The sequence below is a fragment of the Elaeis guineensis genome, chromosome 11 (genome assembly GCF_000442705.2).
Source record: "Elaeis guineensis isolate ETL-2024a chromosome 11, EG11, whole genome shotgun sequence".
Lineage (NCBI taxonomy): Eukaryota > Viridiplantae > Streptophyta > Magnoliopsida > Arecales > Arecaceae > Elaeis > Elaeis guineensis.
The window spans coordinates 113,013,324-113,035,423 of NC_026003.2; the positions used below are offsets into that span (position 1 = coordinate 113,013,324).

The 22,100-nt window shown below is 38.2% G+C and overlaps 1 protein-coding gene across 6 annotated transcripts; it reads left to right on the top strand.

The window, feature by feature from the left end:
* The first annotated feature begins 4,376 nt into the window (after nucleotides 1–4,376).
* Nucleotides 4,377–16,620, top strand: LOC105054113 (laccase-6). Of its 6 annotated transcripts, XM_073246133.1 has the most exons (8): nucleotides 4,381–4,502; nucleotides 4,794–4,896; nucleotides 7,419–7,488; nucleotides 11,515–11,666; nucleotides 11,827–12,071; nucleotides 14,975–15,103; nucleotides 15,209–16,150; nucleotides 16,241–16,620. In XM_073246133.1, the coding sequence occupies exons 4-8, from the start codon at nucleotides 11,524–11,526 to the stop codon at nucleotides 16,369–16,371; spliced, it is 1,590 nt and encodes a 529-aa protein (XP_073102234.1). In that variant the 5' UTR covers nucleotides 4,381–4,502; nucleotides 4,794–4,896; nucleotides 7,419–7,488; nucleotides 11,515–11,523; the 3' UTR covers nucleotides 16,372–16,620. The 6 variants fall into 6 exon arrangements, with proteins under 6 accessions (XP_073102233.1, XP_073102232.1, XP_073102234.1 ...); XM_073246132.1 differs by lacking the exon at nucleotides 7,419–7,488 and having other exon boundaries at nucleotides 4,377–4,502; nucleotides 4,627–4,896; XM_010935547.2 differs by lacking the exon at nucleotides 7,419–7,488.
* The last annotated feature ends 5,480 nt before the right edge of the window (nucleotides 16,621–22,100 follow it).

The window sequence follows — 22,100 nt, forward strand, 5'->3', positions numbered from 1 at the left end:
ATTGAAATCTTCCACATGATCTTATTTGTATAATTCTTTTAACTAGTTGGCTAAGTCTTTTTTTCTCCTAAATGTCCTCCTCAATTGGAAGAACTAATTTGCTTGCATGTGTTTCTTGAAATCTTTCATTCTTTTAATTGGTTGAATAGAGGGAATCTAATAAAAAAATTTCAACCATTTTTATGATTCTCTACTAACAGATGATATAAGTTATCATTTCTTTTCCTTTTTTTTTTGTTTGTTATTTCATTGTTTACATTCAACAAGATATGATTTTCCCCTATCCTTTTCCTTATTCGTAAGCTAGTTTGCTGCATCTCATCTTTAACATTTGATGTGCATCAGTGTCCATTTGTCTTACAACTATTTCTAGGAGATATTGGCCATTTATCATAATTGAGAAGAAAGTGACCAATTTTATTAACCTGCATGCTTTTATTGACTAATAAAATATTAAGATGAAGGTTTTTTAATTATCTCCTCCACCTTCTGATCCTCTTTTTTTCTTCTCCTCCTCCTTCTTCTTTCTCTCCTCCTCCTCCCCTTCCTTTTTCCTTTTTCTTCTTCTTCTTCTTCTTGATCTAATAGTTCGATAATAGCAGATATACTTGACATCCCTAATTGAATCATCAATCTGTTTTTTCCTTTTGTCTATGTAGAATTGAATAACTCAAGTTTTTAAGAACATCATCATATCTTTTTGACGTCATGGAAACCAGTTGAATTAGGTTGATGACTTAACAAAAACTGGTTTAAAGCAAAAAACTTGCTGTTGATTATTAATTTTCTGCTGATTTAGATATTGGTGTCCCATGATAAGAGCTGTGTACATAGAATTCTTCTAATTATGAAGGTGGCCATACTTTACTTGAAATGATAGGGCGGTGCATCAATTCGAACCGATTATTTTGTCAACAACTCGTATCGAAATCTACTAGCAAATTATGTAAAACCAAAACTCTTGCCCTTTGGTTGAAAAGAATAAACTTCCATCCATTTTTTATACAATATTTGACTTCTACAATTGTTCACAATCTTCCATCAACAATCCCTGAAGCCTCAGAAAGCCCTCACTTGCCCGTGTGAAAGTTCTCACGTGGGCTACAAATAATAAATGTCAACCAAAGTTGCCCATACACTTGCCCATGTGAAAGTTCTCACTCTGTCAAGGTTGCCTTTGGCTAGCCTATGACCTTTTCATCCGACTCATTGGTCTTTGGATTGGGCCGAGTTCAGGTTTAACATCATCATTCTTTCTTGGTTGTGTTTAATACATGTGTCTTGAAGCAATGCATAGGTTGAAACTACAGCTTCAGAAGTCAAGCAGCAGTTGAATTAGAGAAAGGATAAGAACACTCTTAGTCTCATACGACAATTTAATCATAAAAAAAATCAAGATTAAAAAGAAAAATAGCTAGAAAAAACACTAGATGAATATCATCATATTATACTGCTTTAGTCCAATAACAACATGGGCCAGGTGAGGTTGGGGCTCAGCCCAAAACCAGCTTGATACGTACGCTAATCCAATAATATCATGTCGGGTAATTTTAAATGGATCCGATAAGAATCGGAAATAACATGGGCCCGATCCGCAAAGCGTACATCGGCCCTATTTCTTATCTCTTGCCCCCTTACTTCTTTTGAGAGTCGCTTACTTTGGGTTCGTCGGCGGCTGCCGGAGCTCTCTCCACCAAGGGTCTTGAATTTTTGGTGCCAGAGCTGGTTCAGCACTTTGGTGAGAATACGGTGATTTCGTTCTACCTTGCAAGATAATATCTTCGATTACTCCAAAATATTATACTTCTAAATAGTGGAGGTGGTGTTTGTTGGATTAATTATCTTATTCTGTATTACCAAAACTGCTAAATTCTTCCTGGCAAAGATAGTTGGTTTGGTAGAGCTATCTAAATTAATGCAAAGAGCTGGCTAAAGCCTTTTGCAAGGTAAACTAATTTCTGATATCAATGCTTCTTCCATTCATGTCCAGGGACTAGTAAAGTCTATCGTCTTTAAAAGAAACTCTCTCACCCCAGATTATTCACTTATATGCGTTATGTATGGTCCTGCTAAAGGTCTCCAAAGTTTTGTATAAGAATGTACAAAGGAGAACAGAGCAACAATCGTCAAAATAGGTAAAAGGATACGAACCGCATGCAGTGAGCACCATAATATTTTACAAGCAAAAAAACCATGAGACGTACCAGTCATGCAATTATAAATAATTATGATATTTTTATCCGAAAGATCAACATTAAATTTATTACATATACTTCTCTTCCTATATTATTCCAAATTTATTCTGTTATGGTTATGGGAATAGGTACTCAAAGATGAGATCGGGGTTTTGAAAGAATGCTCCAGATTTTCGGGGTTGGATAAGCTATGAAGAACAAATAGTTGTTTGGATGGGATTCTGAGAGCATCTCATTACCCGATAGTGTATATTTATGGTGGATTAATTCGTTCAACATTTTTGATAAGTTCTTTATTTTTTTTAAAAAAAAAAGAAAGAAAAAGGTAGGCACTTAGGGTTCAATATACTTGGCTTTTGGCTAATCATTTGTCAGATTAATCCCACGCCAACTTCTGATCGCATTTCAACTGTTTTTTAGAGGTTTGTCTGAATCTGAGCTGATTTAGCATAAGTATTGGGGAATTTGAGGACTGCACTTCGGGGTTCGAGAACTGAGAGCGGCAAGCCACGAACAAAATTTGTGGTATATAAAGTTAACAGATGGAAATACTGGAGGAATGAAAAAGAGATTTTTATTATTATTCTTATGATCATCACGATTCGTGCATCTTGTGTTTGGGTTGGAACAGTAGAGTAGGATACTGGCCATCGCAATGTACGTTGCCATGACTGCATCCTTTATGTTTTCATCTATATTTTTTCATAGAAATTGAGGGGGTGTTTGATTCACAATCGGAATGAAAATGAAAATAAGAATCGGAATCGAAATGGTCAAATTTTTCGAAGCGTTTGATTCGTGACCGAAATCAGAATCAAAATTAGAATTGGAATGAAAATTTGAATCCATAAAAGAAAGTAAGGATTGAGTTCTGGGGGTATTTGGTTCATAATCGAAATCGAAATGGGAATAGAAATCGGAATGGTTTGGAATCGAAATTTGAACGGCTAAATCCTCCGAAGCGTTTGGTTCATGACCGAAATCGAAATCGGAATGAAAATTTGAATCCGTAGAGGAGAGTAGGGATTGTGTTCTATATAGATTGAGTCATTCCCATTCCATCTTGAAATCGGAATCAGAATGGGACTCCTTCCGACCAAATGGTTGGAATGAGAGTCACCCATTTCGATTCCAAACCCATATTTCTTTCAATCAAACACCCCCTCTATGTAGATTGAACCATTCCCATTCCATCCAGGAATCAGATTCGGAATGGGACTTCTTCCAATCAAACGGTTGGAATATGAGTCATCCATTCTGATTCCGATTTCAGATTCCTACTCTTTCCAACTAAACATCACCTGAGACTTTTGCACTTCTGACGTAGATTAGCACGGATGGTATTGACGATTTTTAATATGTATCGGATGGTGCTTCAGAGTATGCTATCGCAGTATGTTTACCGGTGCCATAATAAACTATTGCATTCCACACATCGCATGAGATTATAAATTAATTATAAATAATTATAATATATTTATCTAAAAAATTAACATTAAATAATATAAAAAATTGTTATCAGCACAATGCACAATTATGTCTCATGGGAACATGATGTCAATGGAAATTTGCAATTTATGGCAATCAAATTCCATGAAAACAGTAAATTTAATGGACTCGATTTTGTTAAATAAAACCTAGGCATAATGTAGTTTGCTTGAGGCTCGTATAATGCACATCATTCGCTTTAATTGGAAAAGTACGATATGTGAAATATACCTATAACGGTATTGCCATGTAAAATGTGACTAAGAGAGTTGGAACAAAATGGGATAATATCATAAGGAAATAAGGTAGTAAAGAAAAAGCTTAAAAAGCTTAATATTATATAATCATGCATTTTGGACATAATAAAAATATTTACGATTAGGCGAAAAAGAAAATCCAGATGGTTTGATGAAAGAAAGGGGCTACGAGCTTGTTGAACAATAAAAAGTACGTTATTTGGTCTATCATTATTTCCTTGGTTGTCCCCTGCAAACCGAAGGCCCTACACCGTTGCATGGATGTCATCTCCGTTTTGAGTACGTCCATGGCGTCATAGAGAACTCGTTTTGGTTTGGTACACCCAATCTAGCCAGGTTCAAAAGCCGTTCCTTCTAAGTTCCAGCCCAAAAGGTAGTACAAAAAGTACTACCCTGTACTACCCTATGCCATGGTTATAGGAGCTAAATCCACTTTGTTCATTTAAAAACCTCGGCAGCTATTCCTGTTGCAAGCCTCTTCGTGGATCTTCTTGGTTGTGCTTCCTATAGATGAGAAGTAAAGCACTTAATCTCCAAAGCCTCCCTGTGAATGATCAATAAGGTACCTCTGTACTCTTTTCCCCATGATAGGATATAAGAAAAGACTATTTGAATCCCACTATTGGACCAAATCAATTCCCAACCAGTGCACATCAGAAATGAAGGGTTGCCTGCTTGGGTTCCAGGTTCTCCAAGTGGAAGTATGCCGTTAGAAGGCATGGAGATAACGATGGGGGCGTTCAAATTTAGCTTTCTTTCCGTAGTTTTTGAAGCTTCCTGTCGCTGTTGTTGAGAAGGATTTGTTTTGCTCTGTAAATATCTCTCTGTAATTACTTTTCTATAATAAACTTAGGTGGCAGTCCTTGCTTCCCTTTTCCTTCAAAAAAAAAAAAAAAAGAAAAACTTCAGGAAGTCAGAATGAGCTTCACGTTGCATTGGAGAACCTCTAAATCTCGGTATGTACACGTAGATTTAGCAATTTTGCTACACTTTCTTGTCTTAATTTTAGATTTATTTGATTCTCGATAATTATTAAGAATTTGCATGCTTATTGTAATTATCATGCTTTCCTACAGTCCAAGCAGCTTTTCTTTTGATTTTTATTTTATTATTAGTATGTGACCTTAACAGGCCAAGAACATTTGTTGTGAAGGAAATGATACATCACTAAGATCAGGGTTGGAGCCAGATTTTTGCTTGGTCCCTGAGCATATTTCACTGCGAAAGAAATCTGCTCCTTCTTAATTAGAGATGCAAATAGGTTGGCTTTCACTGAAGCATCAACATTTTTGATACCAGGCAACATCTTAAAGTCGGTAGTTGATCCCAATAATCACTTGATTTGAATTGGATCAGTCAACTTCATATACAGTCCATTGCCGAGAAATTCAGCTGGCTTAATTGAATCGGGTTAGTCAAATTTATAAAAAAAGTACCAAGAAATTTGGCCACCAAAAGGTTAGGCCAAGCCTCTAAGATGGGTTATTAATTTGATGTCCATTTTAAGTACTTGATGTCCAAATCATTTAATTTTTGGTTTGTAGGTAGTTTTAAGATATTAAATTGTATTCGATAGCTTGGATTGTTGATACCAAACCAGACTCTAGTGTGCACACATCAGACTACGTGCTTGCACTCACACAATCAAGTATACGTTGTACTCGAGTCGAGTCAAAAGGGAAAGTAGCCAATAAAGTCCGCATTCTGGACCCCAACCTCTTGGCATCTGCGAGCTATTGAGTCCCATTGCCAACCGTATCATCAGGTCACATGGGCTTTGTATCATGGGCTTTACAAGACAATCAATAAAATAATTGGGTGTCAATGGGCTGGGCCAGGTCCACCTTCAGGTTCTTCCACGCCTAACTAGGGATAAATTGTTGCATAGACCTGGTCCAAGTGGACTAGGGCAAATCTTGGAGCATATGCATAGTAGATAGTGCGCAATCAGGAATTGGTGAAATACAAGGGGGAATGTGGCATGTTATCCACCGTTGGATTTGGCATGGTCCTTTGGACCTGGTTCAAGTAATTATTAGATCTAATTAGGAGCCAAGCCATTAAACCAGGGACTCATTATGAGACCTAAATCTGATAATAATTTCAGACTTAATGAGAAATTATTGCATGGACCAGGGCAAATCTTAGAGGATTTGCATGGTTGACAACGTGCAATCAAGAATTGGTGAAATACAAGATGTAATGTGACGTGTGATCCACTATTGGATTTGGTGTGATCCATTGGATCCGGTCCAAGTAATAATTAGATCTAACTAGGAGCCAAGTGTACTAGGCCAGGGACTCATTATGAGACCTAAACCTAATAATAATTTTAGACCTAATGAGAAATTATTACATGGTGGATAACATGCAATTAGGAATTGATGAAGTACAAAAGGTAATGTGGCATATTATCCACCGTTGGATTTGGTGTGGTCCATTGGACCTGGTTCAAAATAATAATTAGACCTAATTAGGAGTCAAATTACTGAGTCAGGGACCGGCTGCGAGACCTAAACCTAGTTATAATTTTCTTCAAAATCCAAATCTGAACTCGGACCAAACTTGTTATGGGCTTCAATGGACTTATACAATGGGCGTACGTTCCAAGATTAATTCAGATGTTTTCAGACTTGGTTCAACATAACTTATAATAGTAACTATCTTCAGATATTCCCTATTCATGAACCATTCTGTTAGGTAAACAGTGCAAACATGTGTATTTAATTTCCACCCACCTTGTTGAGCAGAAAAAATGACAACGATGTCAAACATGGTGTGTCAGTACGACACGACAAGACACCTCATACCCACTTGTTGTGAGAGAGTATCTCGCATGCCACTTGTGGTGTATATTGCACTCCTTTTTTTTTAGGTGGATGGAGTAAACGGATAAGGCAATTCAGGTTAGTTATAGTCTCGTAGTTTTTAATTCTTTGTTGTAGGTGAAGTGATACACATCATAGTCGATTCAAGAGAGCTGGTGCACCATATTGTTATTGTTGTTACTATATATTATTGTTATTTTCCCCTGAGAGACATTAGACTGCCACTGTTATTTAGGTACACTCCTTACGTCTGCATGGGTTTGGATCAAACCCTCCCGTTGACCCATTCAGCTGCCATGCAGACATGCACTAAGATGTGCCCTCCTCCCGAAGGCATCGGTGGGACCTCCACCGACTAATATTCCATGACTTCATGACCACAGTTTTTTCACCTCGAATACTATAATCTCGAGCCATCAAACGAGTTAAGAATACCATTACCTGCCCATTGCTTTAAGCTGGGACAACGGTCGTACCGTGCTGGTTTGTGTTCTCCTCTTTGGCTTGTTTTATATGTTGTTTTGGTTCTGGAGGATTCATTCTTCTTTATGCGGATTAATTTAATGAAGAGCTTCACAATGTTAATTAAGAGATAGTGAGCAGATCATTACTTGGGACGTAGCTTCATCCACATGTTTTTTTCTTATCAGATCGATGCGAGACTGAGATCCTGGGGAGGCGGTGTAAGGTAGAGTGTCCTTTTTGAAGTGTCGGTGCAAGGTACAATGTCACCTTCGATTTGGTTGCAACGTACCTTTCAGCCATTGGAAATCCAGTGAATCATTCAAGTTATAGGGAGAGTTTAGTAGTAAAAGCATAGAGTGGATCAACTAATGAGTGGCTAATTTTGCTCTAATGATGGCTGAATCAATGCCTTAAACAAACCTTACTTCTAATTCGGTCCCTACTTATATAAATTTATAGGTTTATGTTACTTCTGATGGCCAAGTGCGCAAATTAATGTACATTTTGTCCCATGATTTTTCTGTATTTTTCTTTTTGTTTGAGGTGGGGGTTCGAATTTATACAATTCGTACGAATGCTGAAAATAAGTGGTGTAAGATTTATAGCATTACTTGTCGTTACGCACACGCACCCGCCCACATGTGCGCACCAAAACATTGCAGGTAAAAGCACAAATCCACAGGTTACTAACAATATGGAAAATATGATATCTCCTTAAAGGTAAATTGAATCGTTAATTCAATTGGAGAGATTTTTTTTTTTTTTTCCTTCAATCCACTAAACTCAAATATTTTCAAAAAATTAAAAAAATTATAAAAATAAAATTTAAAATTTTTTTTTAATATTATTTACGTTAAATCAAGATACATAACTTCTATTTATAATAGTAATTCTATCTATTGTCGCTCAGTAAATTTTTTTTTGCATTAGAAGTTTGTTTGATTAAATTTTTATTTTAAAAAAAAAAATTAATTTAATCAATCTATTTTAGACTCCCAAACAATGAAATTTCGATCTGATTATTAAGGATACTATTATTTAAAATCTCAAAAACTATTTGATTAAAAAAAAATTTAATTATATGTCAGATCCCTAACATATGATTTTTCAAAATTTGATTTATGATTTATCTTTCTACATGACAGATCTATTTTCAAGTTATATTTAATTTTACTCGTAGCGACTAAAATGATCACGTTGGATCTAGGTCTCTTTTCGAATTAATTATTAAAATAATATTAATAAAACTGTGCTCTCGTTCGGCATCTTTAACCATTAAAAGTATAAAAAGAAGATTTTGCGCCCCAACATCCCTCTCCCGGGGAATAACAAAGATGAAAAAGTACAATTGGTTTTAAAAACTGCATTTATGATGTTTCTTACCATGCTGCATTGGATGTCCTCTTCTTTCCAATGTGCACGAAAGCGGCCTTGGCGCTTGTGACCGGTATGCCCGCTTTGCCACGCTTGGATGGAGGTGGCCTCCAAATGCCCATGTTGTTGTGGTTAAACTCTCACAAGCAATCTCTGCACCCAAAGCCATGCCACCGGCCCACCACGACCATACCGTGCAGGAAAGGAAATCTACGTTCATGGTCTCCTGAAGGATGGGCACTTTGTTAGTCTGCTTTTCTTTCCAAAAGGTTTTCCAAGCTTCCCTGCAAATTGACGACAGTAAAACAAACTCCTTTGACAGCGCAAGTTGCAGGTGTTCTCTTTCTAGCCTCCCAACTCTCTTCTTTCCTTCGTCCGTTTTCACCAACTTTACTCCTAGTCCAATGTCTTATTCTCCTCATGTTTTTTTATCTCGGCTAGATGGGGTGGTGCATGGTTGTGGGAAATTTGATTCTAAATGGGGTCCCACAGCAGGCGCAGTTGAATTTGTGGTGTTTCTGTCCTCTGAGTCAACGGCCGGGACTGTTAAAATTTTTTTTGACCTCCTTCCTCCCATGTGGGGACAAGAAAACGAGGGAGAAAGGCCACCAAAAGCGTAAAGAGTCATGATTTCTTTGGCGCCACCTCTGCGACAGCGGTATGATAATGAGAGCAATGGGTTGGAAAAATCACGAAAACTGTTCTTGTTACTCTCATGCACACTTGGATAAATCCTTGTCAACAGCTTGTCCTTCTCTCGGCTAAGAGAGCTCAAGTTACTATTTATAAGGAGGGCCTCCTCTTTCCCTTCTTTCTCAACGGTCTCCTCTTAATTTCCCTGCTCTTCCTGCTTTAGGATAAGAGAGCTCAAAACAATACTTATAAGGAGGGTCTCCTCTTTCCCTTCTTTCTCACGGACACCATTCCTAGCTTCCCTCCTTCAGCTCTAGAGAGATGGCTTGGTCCTCTCACCTCATGGTTTGGCTCGGCATTTTGCTGTTCCATTACGTTCCACTTGGCGTAGGAGCCCACCATCAGTGGCCAGTGGGAGGATCTACGAGGTTCTACGACTTCAAGGTCTCTTTCTCTGTTATTACGCCTCTTTCTGTCTCCCTCTCTCTCTTTCATGTTTCTTTTTCTATCTATTTTGACTTGGGGTCTGTGTTTGAGGAATGCCGTGCTTGGCTTGGAAACCTACAGGCCACAGCCATTCTCTAATTAGGCGTATAAATGAGTCGAGCCACAGCAATCCAAGTATAGCTCAAATTCTATTCGTTCTGCATTCCCGAGCTCGAGCCAAGGCATTTAGCTTCGGACCAAACTTATCTAAGAATGGCCTATTTTTTTGGTACATATGCATAGCCTATTTAAGAGACCTGGTGATAGCTTAGAATCTACTAAGGCTTCCATTTATATGCCTTGAGCTAATTATGATGATTATATCTTAATTTGTACTTGAAATATAATCTGTTTTATATAAATTTATTGCTTTGCAATTAATAATTATAAATATTTTTATGAAATAATATATACATATTATATAATATGTGCACATTGCCTTTTTTATATATTTATTTTTTGAGCTCAATCACTCTTAAGTTTGAATATATTCGTAGCTCTTTTTACCAAAAAAAAACATATTCCTAGGCCTAGCTCTTGCTTATTTTTGTTTGCCAATTGAGCTGGTCAAATTCAAGCGTGGGCTCATGAATAGCTCTTTTTTGACAACCCCATACCCAATGCATGCATCCAGAAGAGGGTTGCCAACCAACCGAGCCAAGTTCTATCGGCTTGACATTATTTTGTTCTGCTCTTGCAATGTGCAAGGCCACCTCTGATCTCTCTAGCGATGGCCTGCATTGGTTACAGTAATCAGTAGTTTAGAGTAGCTGACGGAATCTATTTTTTTACACACACACACACATTTTATTCAAGGGGAAGAATTACATACAGATTCTAGAGAACCAGAATTTACAGGAGAGCACCAGAGAAAACAGAGCACAACCTGGGGATCACAAGGAAGAGCAAGGTCTAAAGCACCGGACCAAAGAGATCATGACAGAGAAATTAAACCCAAGCAACCCCATCAACAGGTGGCAGATCTTGACATAGATTCGATCTTGGTCCACAGGGTCAGATGATCTGCTTCCAGCTTCGCCGAGCACAACCGCTTCCAATGCTGAAATGATTGGATGGCTTTCAGCAGCACCGAGTGGACTGACCTTCGTTTGTTGAGGAACAAACGAGCATCTCTCCCTTCAAATGAAGGAATCTATAAGAGCATTAAATACCGTATTCGGTGGCTATATATAACTTCTTTAATTTGTCGGCTGAGACACAGGGTACAAATCTATCATCACCAATCTGTTTGGAGGTTCGGACACAAAATCCCATATAATTCATGAGTCGGAGCGTAGCGGCAAAACTAGAAAAAATCAATTTGGATAAGGCTTGTCCACAAAAACCTATTAAGATCTTTTTCCTCCACATGGGATTTGGACAGGTCCACTCCAAAGATCACAGGGTATTTGTGAAAACAAGTCTAATTCAGACTGATTTTTTCTAATTGTACTGGCTTTAACTCATGGATCCCATAGGATCCAACAGGCTCTTAAAAGAAATTAATTCCTAGGCATAGAAGACAATCTATTAGCTCCTGATCTGTAGCTTCACTGCAATTCCGAACAGAACTAAGTTGTCTACAGATACATTTTATTTAAATCTACAAGAGATTCTGCAGGATTCCCACATATGCTCCAAATATTGGCAGAATTAGTAGTCTAATGCTTGGTACTTATTGCTTAATCTTTGAGATATTCTTCTCTTCTAATGGCTGCAGCGGAGACCTTTATTGAAATTTTGCATTGTCTAATATTGTTGTTGATTGTATGTATCCTACTTGTGAAGGTACAAACGATGAAGATCACCAAGGTTTGCAAGACGAGGGAGATCGTCACCATCAATGGCATGTACCCCGGTCCGACCGTGCATGCCCAGGAGGACGATCGGGTGATCGTCAAGGTCACCAATGAGACCCCATATAACGCCACCATCCATTGGTAAGTAATGAGTCCATCATCACCATATGTATGTGATCAATGTTCCACAGCTTGATGCCTGACCGAGGCCAGCACCAGGTGTAGGGGTGTGTTTGGGTGCATGCATGGGCTCATCATAATTCCAAGCACGCGGCTAATTCCATATATTTTGTGGTCATAGGCATGGGGTCCGGCAGAGGCTAACGTGCTGGTCGGATGGACCAGCATACCTCACCCAATGCCCGATCCAAGCTGGCCAGACGTTCACCTACGAGTTCACCTTGGTCCAGCAGAAGGGCACGCTCTTCTGGCATGCTCACGTCTCCTGGCTCCGTGGGACGGTCCATGGAGCTCTTGTGATATATCCCAAGACTGGGGTACCCTACCCCTTCCCCAACCCTTACGAAGAGCATGTAGTGATCTTGGGTAATCATCTCTCTCTCTCTCTCTCTCTCTCTCTCTAATGGCGTATTAAAATTTTAAATTCAAATATTTGATTGTATCCTTTTTTGAATTACTTCTCACAATTGAAGCAGAGATTTTTGTACGAGACTTTTGCAAGTTTTCAAGGCGGAAAAATGATAAAAGAGAGAAAAATATGAATTTGAGAAGCACTAAAGAGGAAAGGGTTTTTCTAACAAAAAATTTGGTAGAAAAAATAATAAAAATCATTAAAATTTTTTTTTAATGGATTTCGAGTCTGTCAGAAGTCGCTAGCAAAAGTTTTATCAGCCAAAAAAAAAAAAAAAAGCAAATCTGCTGAAGAAAAAAATAATTTTTTATAACTACAACCATCATGTTGGAAAAACTGCATTTATGACAAATTTTGCAAACACTTTTACCACAATTTTATTATTGTAAGGAATAATTGAAAGTTTTATCAATTGATATTTATCCTTCAACAAAATTATGAGCATCAACTCTTAATCATACTACATAACTTATCCCATTATAATAAAATGAGTTGTTCACACATACCTATCAACATAATCCATATATTCATACTACCCTAGCTGGTAACCGCCAAAAGGCAAAAGCTAAATCCTAATAGAATAGAAAAAAAGTTTTGTTTGCACTCTATGACATTTTATTCAGTCATAAAGATGCCGCAACCATAAAGATACCTTGAGCTATTCTTCTGTTGTTCACGACCATTCTAACTACATTCAAATCAAACAAATATGCAAATTAATTGCACAGAATTCATGCAACTAACTTTTAAGATAAAATCTTATAAAATTTAAAAGCTGAATATATATGGAACAAAAGATGATATGCTATGGTTGGCACCCCAAACACAAAAAATCAAAAGCTATCAAATAGATTAATTCTGATGGAAATTAAAAATATTTTGGAGAAGTTACTTTATAATAATAAATATACCTCAAAGAAGTGATGTTTGGTCTATTTGTCCCTCCAATCAATTACTTTACTGATAGATTCATTAATGTTGCTTTCCTTTCATATCTTATAGCGCTCCTTTTCCGTCTCCTAAACTTTTTCCTTCGTATCATGCAGTCCCTTCTCGAACAAGTCCTTAGGTCGCGAGCCAATAATGGTAGGATGGTGGGACCCCATATGAGGCTCGCTTCTAGGTACAACATCCAATATAGCTAACGCCCCGTAAGATGGTGACCGTTGAAACATCTCCTTCTCTGAAAGAGGACAAATTTAACTTCTCCTTTTGACACTATTAAGGTCACCTAATGATGCCATTAGTCTCATAAAAACAGTTATCAACCCAAATAAGTGTAAAACAAAATGTTTAGAAAACGGATTGATCTAGTTTCAAACTACTACTTGTTTTGTATGCAACGTCACTTTGTGTGTCAGAAAAATGTTAGAACTCTGTTTTTGCTGGATAAAAGAATACCACTAAATCAGATAATGAAATTTTTTATTTTATTTTATTTTTTGCTGAAGGCAAGTTCATTAATACGTAGCATATTAGTACAATCCAAAATAGTCCTCGCTGGTGCTAACATATAATAAAAAGGCAGCAGGAAGACAACAAATACATCGACTGAGGGAATAAATACAAATACATAAAACAAACCAAGAGCAGCGGGAGACTTGCAGAACAGAAAATGAAAGTTTTGAAAAAATGGTTTTGGTCTGAGGGTTGTATAAACAACGCAGGATAAAGATTCTTATATTAAAGTATGAGTTTAGTTTTAAGATGTATTTGACTAGGAGGAGTTGGGGTCTGAAATCAGAATGGAAATGAGTGACTCCCATTTCAATCGTTTAGTTGGAAAGAGTTCCATTTCGATTTTGATTCTAAAGTAGAATGGGAATAGTCCAATCTATTTACAACTCAATCTTTATTCTTGCTTAAGGATTCAAATTTCTAGTCCGATTTCGATTTCAATTCTGATCATGAATTAAATATTTTAGAGGATTTAGCTATTTCGATTCTGATTTCATTCCATTTTGATTCTCATTCAAATATTGATCCTGATAATGAACTAAAAATCCCCTTAAGATAATTTGACTTTCAATTTATAGGATATAATACAGCTAAAAATAAACCTATCATCAAAGAATACAAAATCATGCAACTTTTTAGTTCAGCACACGTTGATAGTATAGATCAGTACTCATATACAATTTCAGCTTATCAAAGTTTCTATAGAAATTTCTAGCACATATAACTTCCAGATTTAAATTATGAGTTCTAGCAATTTTTGTTTTCAGCAACCAGAAAAAACTAAAACAGATATCTCTTTTTTCAGCAAAGAGTCTTTGGAAACAAAAACAAGAATTAACTCAGTTTTGAAATTTCAGGTTCTTTTTAGTTTGGAATCCATAAGAAAAAAATTGTAGCCAACAAGTTTGTTATTTCAGAAAAATAAAATCAAACTTCTTCTTTCATTAAATAGGTGTTTTAAGAAACAGCAAACTGAAATTTCTGCAACAACTTATTTTAATCTCAGGAAACACAATTATGAATTAGGTTCATAATTTTAGCGATGTAAAAATCCACTAATTTCATATTTTCAAAAGCTTTGAAAAAACAGTAGAAACAATGTCCAGCCATAAACAAATGCCAATTAACAACAATTACATAGATTTTTAAGTTTCATGATGGTGGGAAGAAATTCCAGCATGAAAGGGAGTTTTAATCGAACACGAGAATGTCAATCAAATGATTAAAGAAATCCATTAGAGCAAGAATAGAGAAGGGGAAGGTTAATTACCTGAGGCCATGGTCTCAATGCAACTCTAATTTCTCTAAAATATGATAATTTTATAGCACATCCCTTTAGTCCCATGAGATTGGTAATAATGGTTCTAATGGATTTGAGAACAATGGGGTGTGGCAACAGCGGACTATTGGTTCAAGGACTTGCAGAAGCTGGAAAAGAGGGTTCTTGCAAGCGGTGGAGGTGCTCCGGCATCGGATGCGTATACCATCAACGGCCACCCAGGGCCACTCTATAACTGCTCGAAGAATGGTAAAATAATCTATTCACAACTTATACAAGTTATGTTTGCAAGCCTCAATATGAGATAAACAATCTCATCATGATAGACTGATGCTGTTCGACTCTTGGTCCCAGATGTATTCAAGATTGATGTGATCCCTGGCAAGACATACCTTCTGAGGATAATAAACGCAGCCCTAAACATTGAGCTCTTCTTCTCCATTGCCAACCACAAGCTCACCATAGTGGAAGCTGATGGGGAGTACACAAAGCCCTTCACAGTGGAGCAGCTCATGATCACCCCAGGCCAGACCATGAACGTCCTGGTGGAGGCCAACCAGCCCATTGCCAAGTATAACATGGCAATAGGCCCTTATATGTCCGCCCAATTTGTTCCATTCCAGAACTTCTCTGCTGTAGCTCATTTTCAGTACTCCGGTGTCAGCCTCACCTCTATGGCCCTCCCGGCGCCGCTGCCGTTCTTCAACGACAGTCTCCCTGTGAAGAATAGCATGAATGGGCTGAGGAGCCTCCATGCCACCAATCTCCCTCTCGAGATCGACACCGATCTCTTCTTCACCATTGGAGTGAACGTGGAGCAATGCCACTCCCGTACTCCTAACAAGAGCTGCCAAGGGCCCAATGGTGGTGTCTTCAAAGCATCCATGAACAATGTTACCTTTGTGAGACCCAGCATTTCGTTGCTGCAAGCCTACTACAACAGGTTGCATGGTTATTATACTGACGACTTCCCTGAGGTGCCATTGAAGACCTATGATTTTGTTAATGGTGCACCTAACAACATTCCAAATAATACACAGTCCTTGAATGGGACTAGAGTGAGTGTGCTAGAGTATGGTGCAAGGGTGCAACTCATCTTGCAGGACACTGGGATCGTGTCGACCGAGAACCACCCCATCCATTTGCATGGCTACAGCTTCTATGTTGTAGGGTATGGCACGGGGAACTTTGATCCGATGACCGCAGAGATCAACCTCGTCGACCCACCATACATGAACACGATCGGTGTTCCGGTTGGAGGATGGGCTGCCATTCGGTTCATCGCCGACAATCCAGGTAGGGTATTTTTGGCTCATTAAGCTTAGCATGATACAATTTATATGGACTATGGTCTTTGTTCTTCAAATGTAATTGGTTATATTGCAGGTGTGTGGTTCATACATTGCCACCTTGAGGTTCATACGAGTTGGGGTCTCTCTATGGCATTTATTGTGAAGAATGGTGAGGGTCCATTGGAGACCCTTCCTCATCCTCCAGCAGATTTGCCCAGGTGCTGAGCTGTTACAAGCGAGAAAGGAATTAATGGTGCCGTGGATTGGTTAGCTGTGTTTGGGGATACTATGGAACTTCGTTTTTACTTTCTATTCTTTAGCCACTTCCTTTTATTTTTGTGTTCCAAATGTAAAGAAAATGGAATAAAACGATCTAACAGAGCAACTCAACAAAATTCCCACATTGTTCATGAGCATTTATAGTAATTATGCAATCATACTTTGTTTAGAGCAACTCAAAGGTGCGACATTTCCTATGCTTCAATTCCAATGTTACTAGTTGATTGTGCCAAATTTACCATGGCATTTATATTTTCTTTGGTGAGGCAGATAATTCATACAATCCTCATGTAGGCACAACCAGAGGAATCAGAACACAAAAGCAAGGATAATTTATAGGTATCACGAAATTGATTGGAAGCAAAGAAAATGGAATCCCAAGCAAAATTATCTGAGTGCTTTGCTATATAGAAAGCTACCTAGTTGCTATCCAATTGGCCATAGTTACTGGGTCTCCCTTCAATATAATATGGATTGCCTCTGGAATGGTGAAGGGGCATTTTGAGAATAAGGATATTTTAAGCATCCAAAACAATCGATTCATCTCTTGGTAACTTATTTCATCCTTTTGAAACAAAGTTGTATCCGTCACAGCTGCGATAGGATTTGACCCATTTCACCCAGTTTGGGTTGAGTTACAAAAATATTTCCATTGATCACTTGGCTATGAGAGCAACCTTTACCTTAACTCGCACTTCTTTTTCTTCACCATCCTTCTCGCTCACCACTTGCACCCACCATCTCTATCTTTAAATTGATTCCTCATTCTTATTATCTTTTGACTTCCCACATTTTTAATTATATGCAAACTTCGCTTCCCAAGATATCTTATTGACTCCCTGGCTCCTCTTACAGCTTAATGGCTAGCATTTCACAACTCAAGTCAACAAATTTCTCCACATAAAGATATCTTATTGACTCCCTGGCTCCTCTTACAGCTTAATGGCTAGCGTTTCACAACTCAAGTCAACAAATTTCTCCACATAAAGTGTATCTGCTTGCAGTTAATATATTGAACTAATCCAACAAAATTCATACTCAGAGAGAGAGAGAGAGAACCACTCCATTTTTTGCATATAGGAGCTCAAATCTCTATTTTTGAAAACAACCATTCCATTTTTTGCATAGAGTAATGCTTTGGAGCGGTTACCAGCTACCAGTTTTACTGATACAGTGGAGTACACCTGAACAATCACCGGGCCGGACCGGCTTTAGGCCGGCCCAAATCCGATGGTGATGTGATAGCCTGAGCCCGGCCCAGCCTGTGCTTGGGGTTAGAAAGGTTAGTCTAAGCCCGGCCCACTCTTTCACATTGACATTCTACCGCTACTTGCGCTGCTTAGGCTTGGACTCGAGACTGATTCTTTCTCAATGATTTGGATTCATAAGGGATCTGAATATTTTTATTTATTTATAAAAATATTTCTATTCCAATTTTTGGAGATTTTTGCTAACATGGTTTGAAATAATCAAGATAAATGAAAATAACGGTTGTAGCATTTTGAAGAGAACTAGCTCACAACCCACTACTTCCAACCAAAATACCTTGTGGAGAAGAGAATCTATATTGGGACAGTGATGTTAGTGTAGTGGATAATTGATACAAGAGGGCTTGACAGAGGGAGACTGTGGGCCGCTTGCACAAAAATTTAAACAAATGGGAAGATGTATTTTTAGTAGGGCATATCCCAGTGGTCAGAACCCCTTTGTTTGATGTTCTAAGTAAGATTCTTTGGTGCTGCATCTCCTAAAAAAATGTAGACTCGACTGCTGTGTATTTAAAAGTGGAATTTGTCCCCGATAATGACAGATGCCAAGTGGAATCGACGTAGTCGAAAGTGAGACTGGGGAAAGTGGAGATGGAATCTATAGGTTTTTGATAAAGATATGTATTTCTTGCAAAAGTCATTTTAATATGTGAAGATATGGGTTAGTAAGGATGTGAAGCTAGCCCAAGGTGATTTTTGTGCAGTAATTTTGATTTTTTTCATAATTAATAGGCTCTATAACCTCAAAATGTATTAATGAAGAAGCTATTTGGCATGCTATTTTAAGCTTGATATTTTGAAGATTGGTTAGGAGATATACAAATAAAAGAAAAAAAATTTAAAGAAACGGTTTGGATGAGTCAAGGATATTTTCAAGATTTCAGGAGGAAAATTTTAAAAAAAAGTTAACTTCTTTACTTTTAAAAGAATAAAAACAAAAACTGTATTATTATATACCTAATGCTCGGTTCCCGACAGTAACAGCAAGCCATCGCTTCGGCTTTGTACCGCCAAAAGAACAACCATCTTTTTATATCATTTCCTTCTCAACAGAAATGTACCTTCACAAGTTTAAAACTATCATTTTTAATCCAACGGCATATATGATTGGGGAGAACTACTTTCCGGAATGGAAATAAAAAATGAGTGACTCACACATCAGTAATTTAGTTGGAGGAGTCCCACTTTCGTTCCCATTCCAATGATAAGGATACTGCAATCCTCAAAAATCTAATCTCAACTCTGTTATCAATTTTCAAATCCCATTCAGTCCGATTTATTTTTTTAAAAAATGATTTTAGAAAAATACTCTAATATTTAATTGATTTTTTAAAAATACTAATTAACTATTTTGATTCTAATTCTGACCAATTAAATATTGGTATGTAATCATTTCAATTTTCATTTTAATGTCTTCTCTAATTCTGGTTGCAAATCAAATGGATCCTAAATTTCTAAAACCGGGAAGGTACTGATATGTTCGCATGCTACAGTTTGAAATCGGGACCCAAGTAACATTAGGATGGACCCATGTTTCTTAAGCCAACTTCAAATTCAAACCTTTACTGAGAACTACAAGTTTAGCAATTCATGCAGGAGCCAGAGGACTAAGGTACATGGCTTAGAAGAAAAAGCACGTAATGTCATGTCTTAACTTATCAAATTGAATCAATCATTGATTGAAAAAAATAATAATTGTTGAAAAAAAATTTATACTGACTGATGATATAAAAAAAAAGTACAAGATCCAAAATATTCAAATTTGACAAATCCATCTGTTAAGCCCTCACCGACCCCTGGTTAGCCATAACCAGCATTGCTCTATTGCTGACTGATCTTTGGCCTCCGCCCTATCAGTATTTCGCATCCTAAGTAGATGAAAATCCGCCGACTGTCGCTCAGCAACTCTCACATATGGCCGTCGATATCTCCTCGTTGGTCGACTCTTGTAGGTCAGGATGACGAGTCGACAGCACGTCTGAATGGCCAGCTCAGTTCGATCAGAAGGTGGTCATCAGCCGATCACACCAAACCGATCAACTTTATGCTACTGAACAGATCCTGGCTCTGGACTTCTCCATCCAATGACGGCACAGAGCATTCGACTCTTGATCGTGACCGATCAATCTTCGGCTCATTGACACCAGTTGGCATGCCAATTCAAAATTCAATATCAGTTAGGTAATAACTATTGCGAAACTGATAAGACAACTACAACCACCATATCCCAAGAATCTCGAGTGATAGTTCCATTACTACAAGTGAATTATGCTTTTATCAGACGGAATCATACCAACTAGCCTGCCAACCAAAGCAACCACCTCCGTCCATAAAAGAAGACTCAAAGAGGACTCTAAAAAAAATACATCATTACTCTCTCTTTTACGCTCTTTCATCTATGAAACAAGAGTTATGACTTGAACATTGGAGGATCCCCGTTGGAGCAATCTCTGGTCAGGACTTTTTTATAGGTCACTTCCGGGGAGACCCCACCTCGCCATTCACTCCCGCATCCCAGTGTCTTGCAAAATCTTGCACTAACGACGATGATGATGATGACGACGACGACAATAATAATAATAATAAATCCTACTAAAATCGCTATAAGTGGCAATGCTTAAAGCGAGCCGACCATGGTTTGATTTGGATTGACCAAGGAAGATCAACAGCATTAGCTCAATCAATCCATAGGCCAAGAGTCCGTCCAATGTCCTCCAAACAATTATAGTTACAGTAATTGCTTATTTAATATCCAAAATTATTCCTTCATAAAATTCAATATCAAAATTTTCATATACACAAAGTTTGTCGCCAAATAGTCTGCCTGCGTTAAGATGTACCACAAAATACCTTTACAACATCTTTAAAGAGTTAGAAGGAGAGAGAGAGAAATTTGCAATTCGGATGCTAAAAATAGTAGATGCACTGTTTTACCGATATCATTCGGGAACTGCGGGACATCCTTCTTTCTAATTTTTTTAGGTTATATTCATATCTATTGTTTATAAATTATATTATCTTATCAAAAGAAATAAAAAGCAGAAATAATATAAAAATGTTGACAAACAATCCTAATTCAATCAACTTTTCATAGGAGACTAGGAGACTGATCGGGTAATATTGCAGTCTAGCCAAAGGTTTGATTTGCACTACTTCTCCATCCCTTGATGCATTAGTGAATCTCATTTTTGATAGCAAATAAGTTCGTCAAAAGAGATCACTAAAAAGGATCAAGAAATAAAGTACATGGTATCAATAAGAAGTGGCAATCAGGTCGGATCAAATATGAATGGAGACAAAAAATTCTGAATCTAAATCCGATCTATTTAAATAAGTCTGATTTTAAAATCCAAATCCGACCTACTTAATAAACGGATAATCCGACTCAAACTGTTCACGATCCATTTATAATTCATTAAAAAAAATAAAATTTAACCCATTTAATAACCATTTATCAAAAAAAAATTAAAAAAAAATTGAGATCTCCGCGGCTCTACTCTCGTCGCATCTCTGCCCGACTGCTGGTCTGCCTCTCCGACCTCAGCCTTCGCTGCACTCTCGGCCGCCTCCAGCTCCATCCAATCGGCCACCCTCGCCGCACTCACGCCTTCAGCTTCGCCAGATCGGAAGTCCTGGCCATGCTTTCATAGGAAGGCTCGAAGAGGTCATTGTCGGGAGTGGAGCCTGTTGGGGAGCTGCTGATTGGGGGATAGGGCCTGCTGGGGCCCCCAAATCAAAATTTTCCATTTTCATTCCTTCTTTCGACCCGAAGGAGAGAGTTTTTCAAGTCTACAGTAGCGCTGCCGTACTGTTCTTCCAGATGGGTGCCTACCACGGCGGCCCCGCCACCTTCGCCATCATTGGCCTCGCCCCAAGCCCACCTACGTCTTCAACACCTCCTGGTTCAAATGTGAGTGATTCTCCAACAACCCCTCCACCACCTCGGTCCGTGCCAAGGCCTACAAGATGCTCCCCGATTGGATCAACGGCATAATCTATACCGTCATCGTCGTCAACTGTACCTTCTCTTCCAACCTCCACCGCTTCTCACCTGGATTAAGAGAAGAGAAGCATGGTGAGGGGATCACAAAGTGGAAGGTGGGGGGGTGGGCGGGGGGGGGGGAGTAGGAGTGACGGTGGATCACGGAATGGAGGAATATAGATGACGGAGGCGGTGCTATGGAGGTGGAGGAAATCATGAATCTCGATGCACTAGCATGGAAGAGAGAGGCAACAGGGGGAGGCGGTGTAACAGTGAGAAATTAGGGCCTTTCAGTTTTGGGGAAGGAGATGAGGAAAATGACGAGTTCCATTGGTGAAATTTCATGGGCCACAGGCGAGAATGGATTAAAATTGAAACGGGTTCAAATTTACTTCAGTAAATTGAAACAAACCATCCAAATATTT

Bases quoted from the DNA above. Each gene is read 5' to 3' on its own strand.
- LOC105054113 (XM_010935544.3), top strand. From the start codon at position 9,562: ATGGCTTGGTCCTCTCACCTCATGGTTTGGCTCGGCATTTTGCTGTTC. The intron at 15,104-15,208 runs GTAAAATAATCT...TCTTGGTCCCAG, and splicing joins CTATAACTGCTCGAAGAATG to ATGTATTCAAGATTGATGTG. The intron at 16,151-16,240 runs GTAGGGTATTTT...GTTATATTGCAG, and splicing joins GTTCATCGCCGACAATCCAG to GTGTGTGGTTCATACATTGC.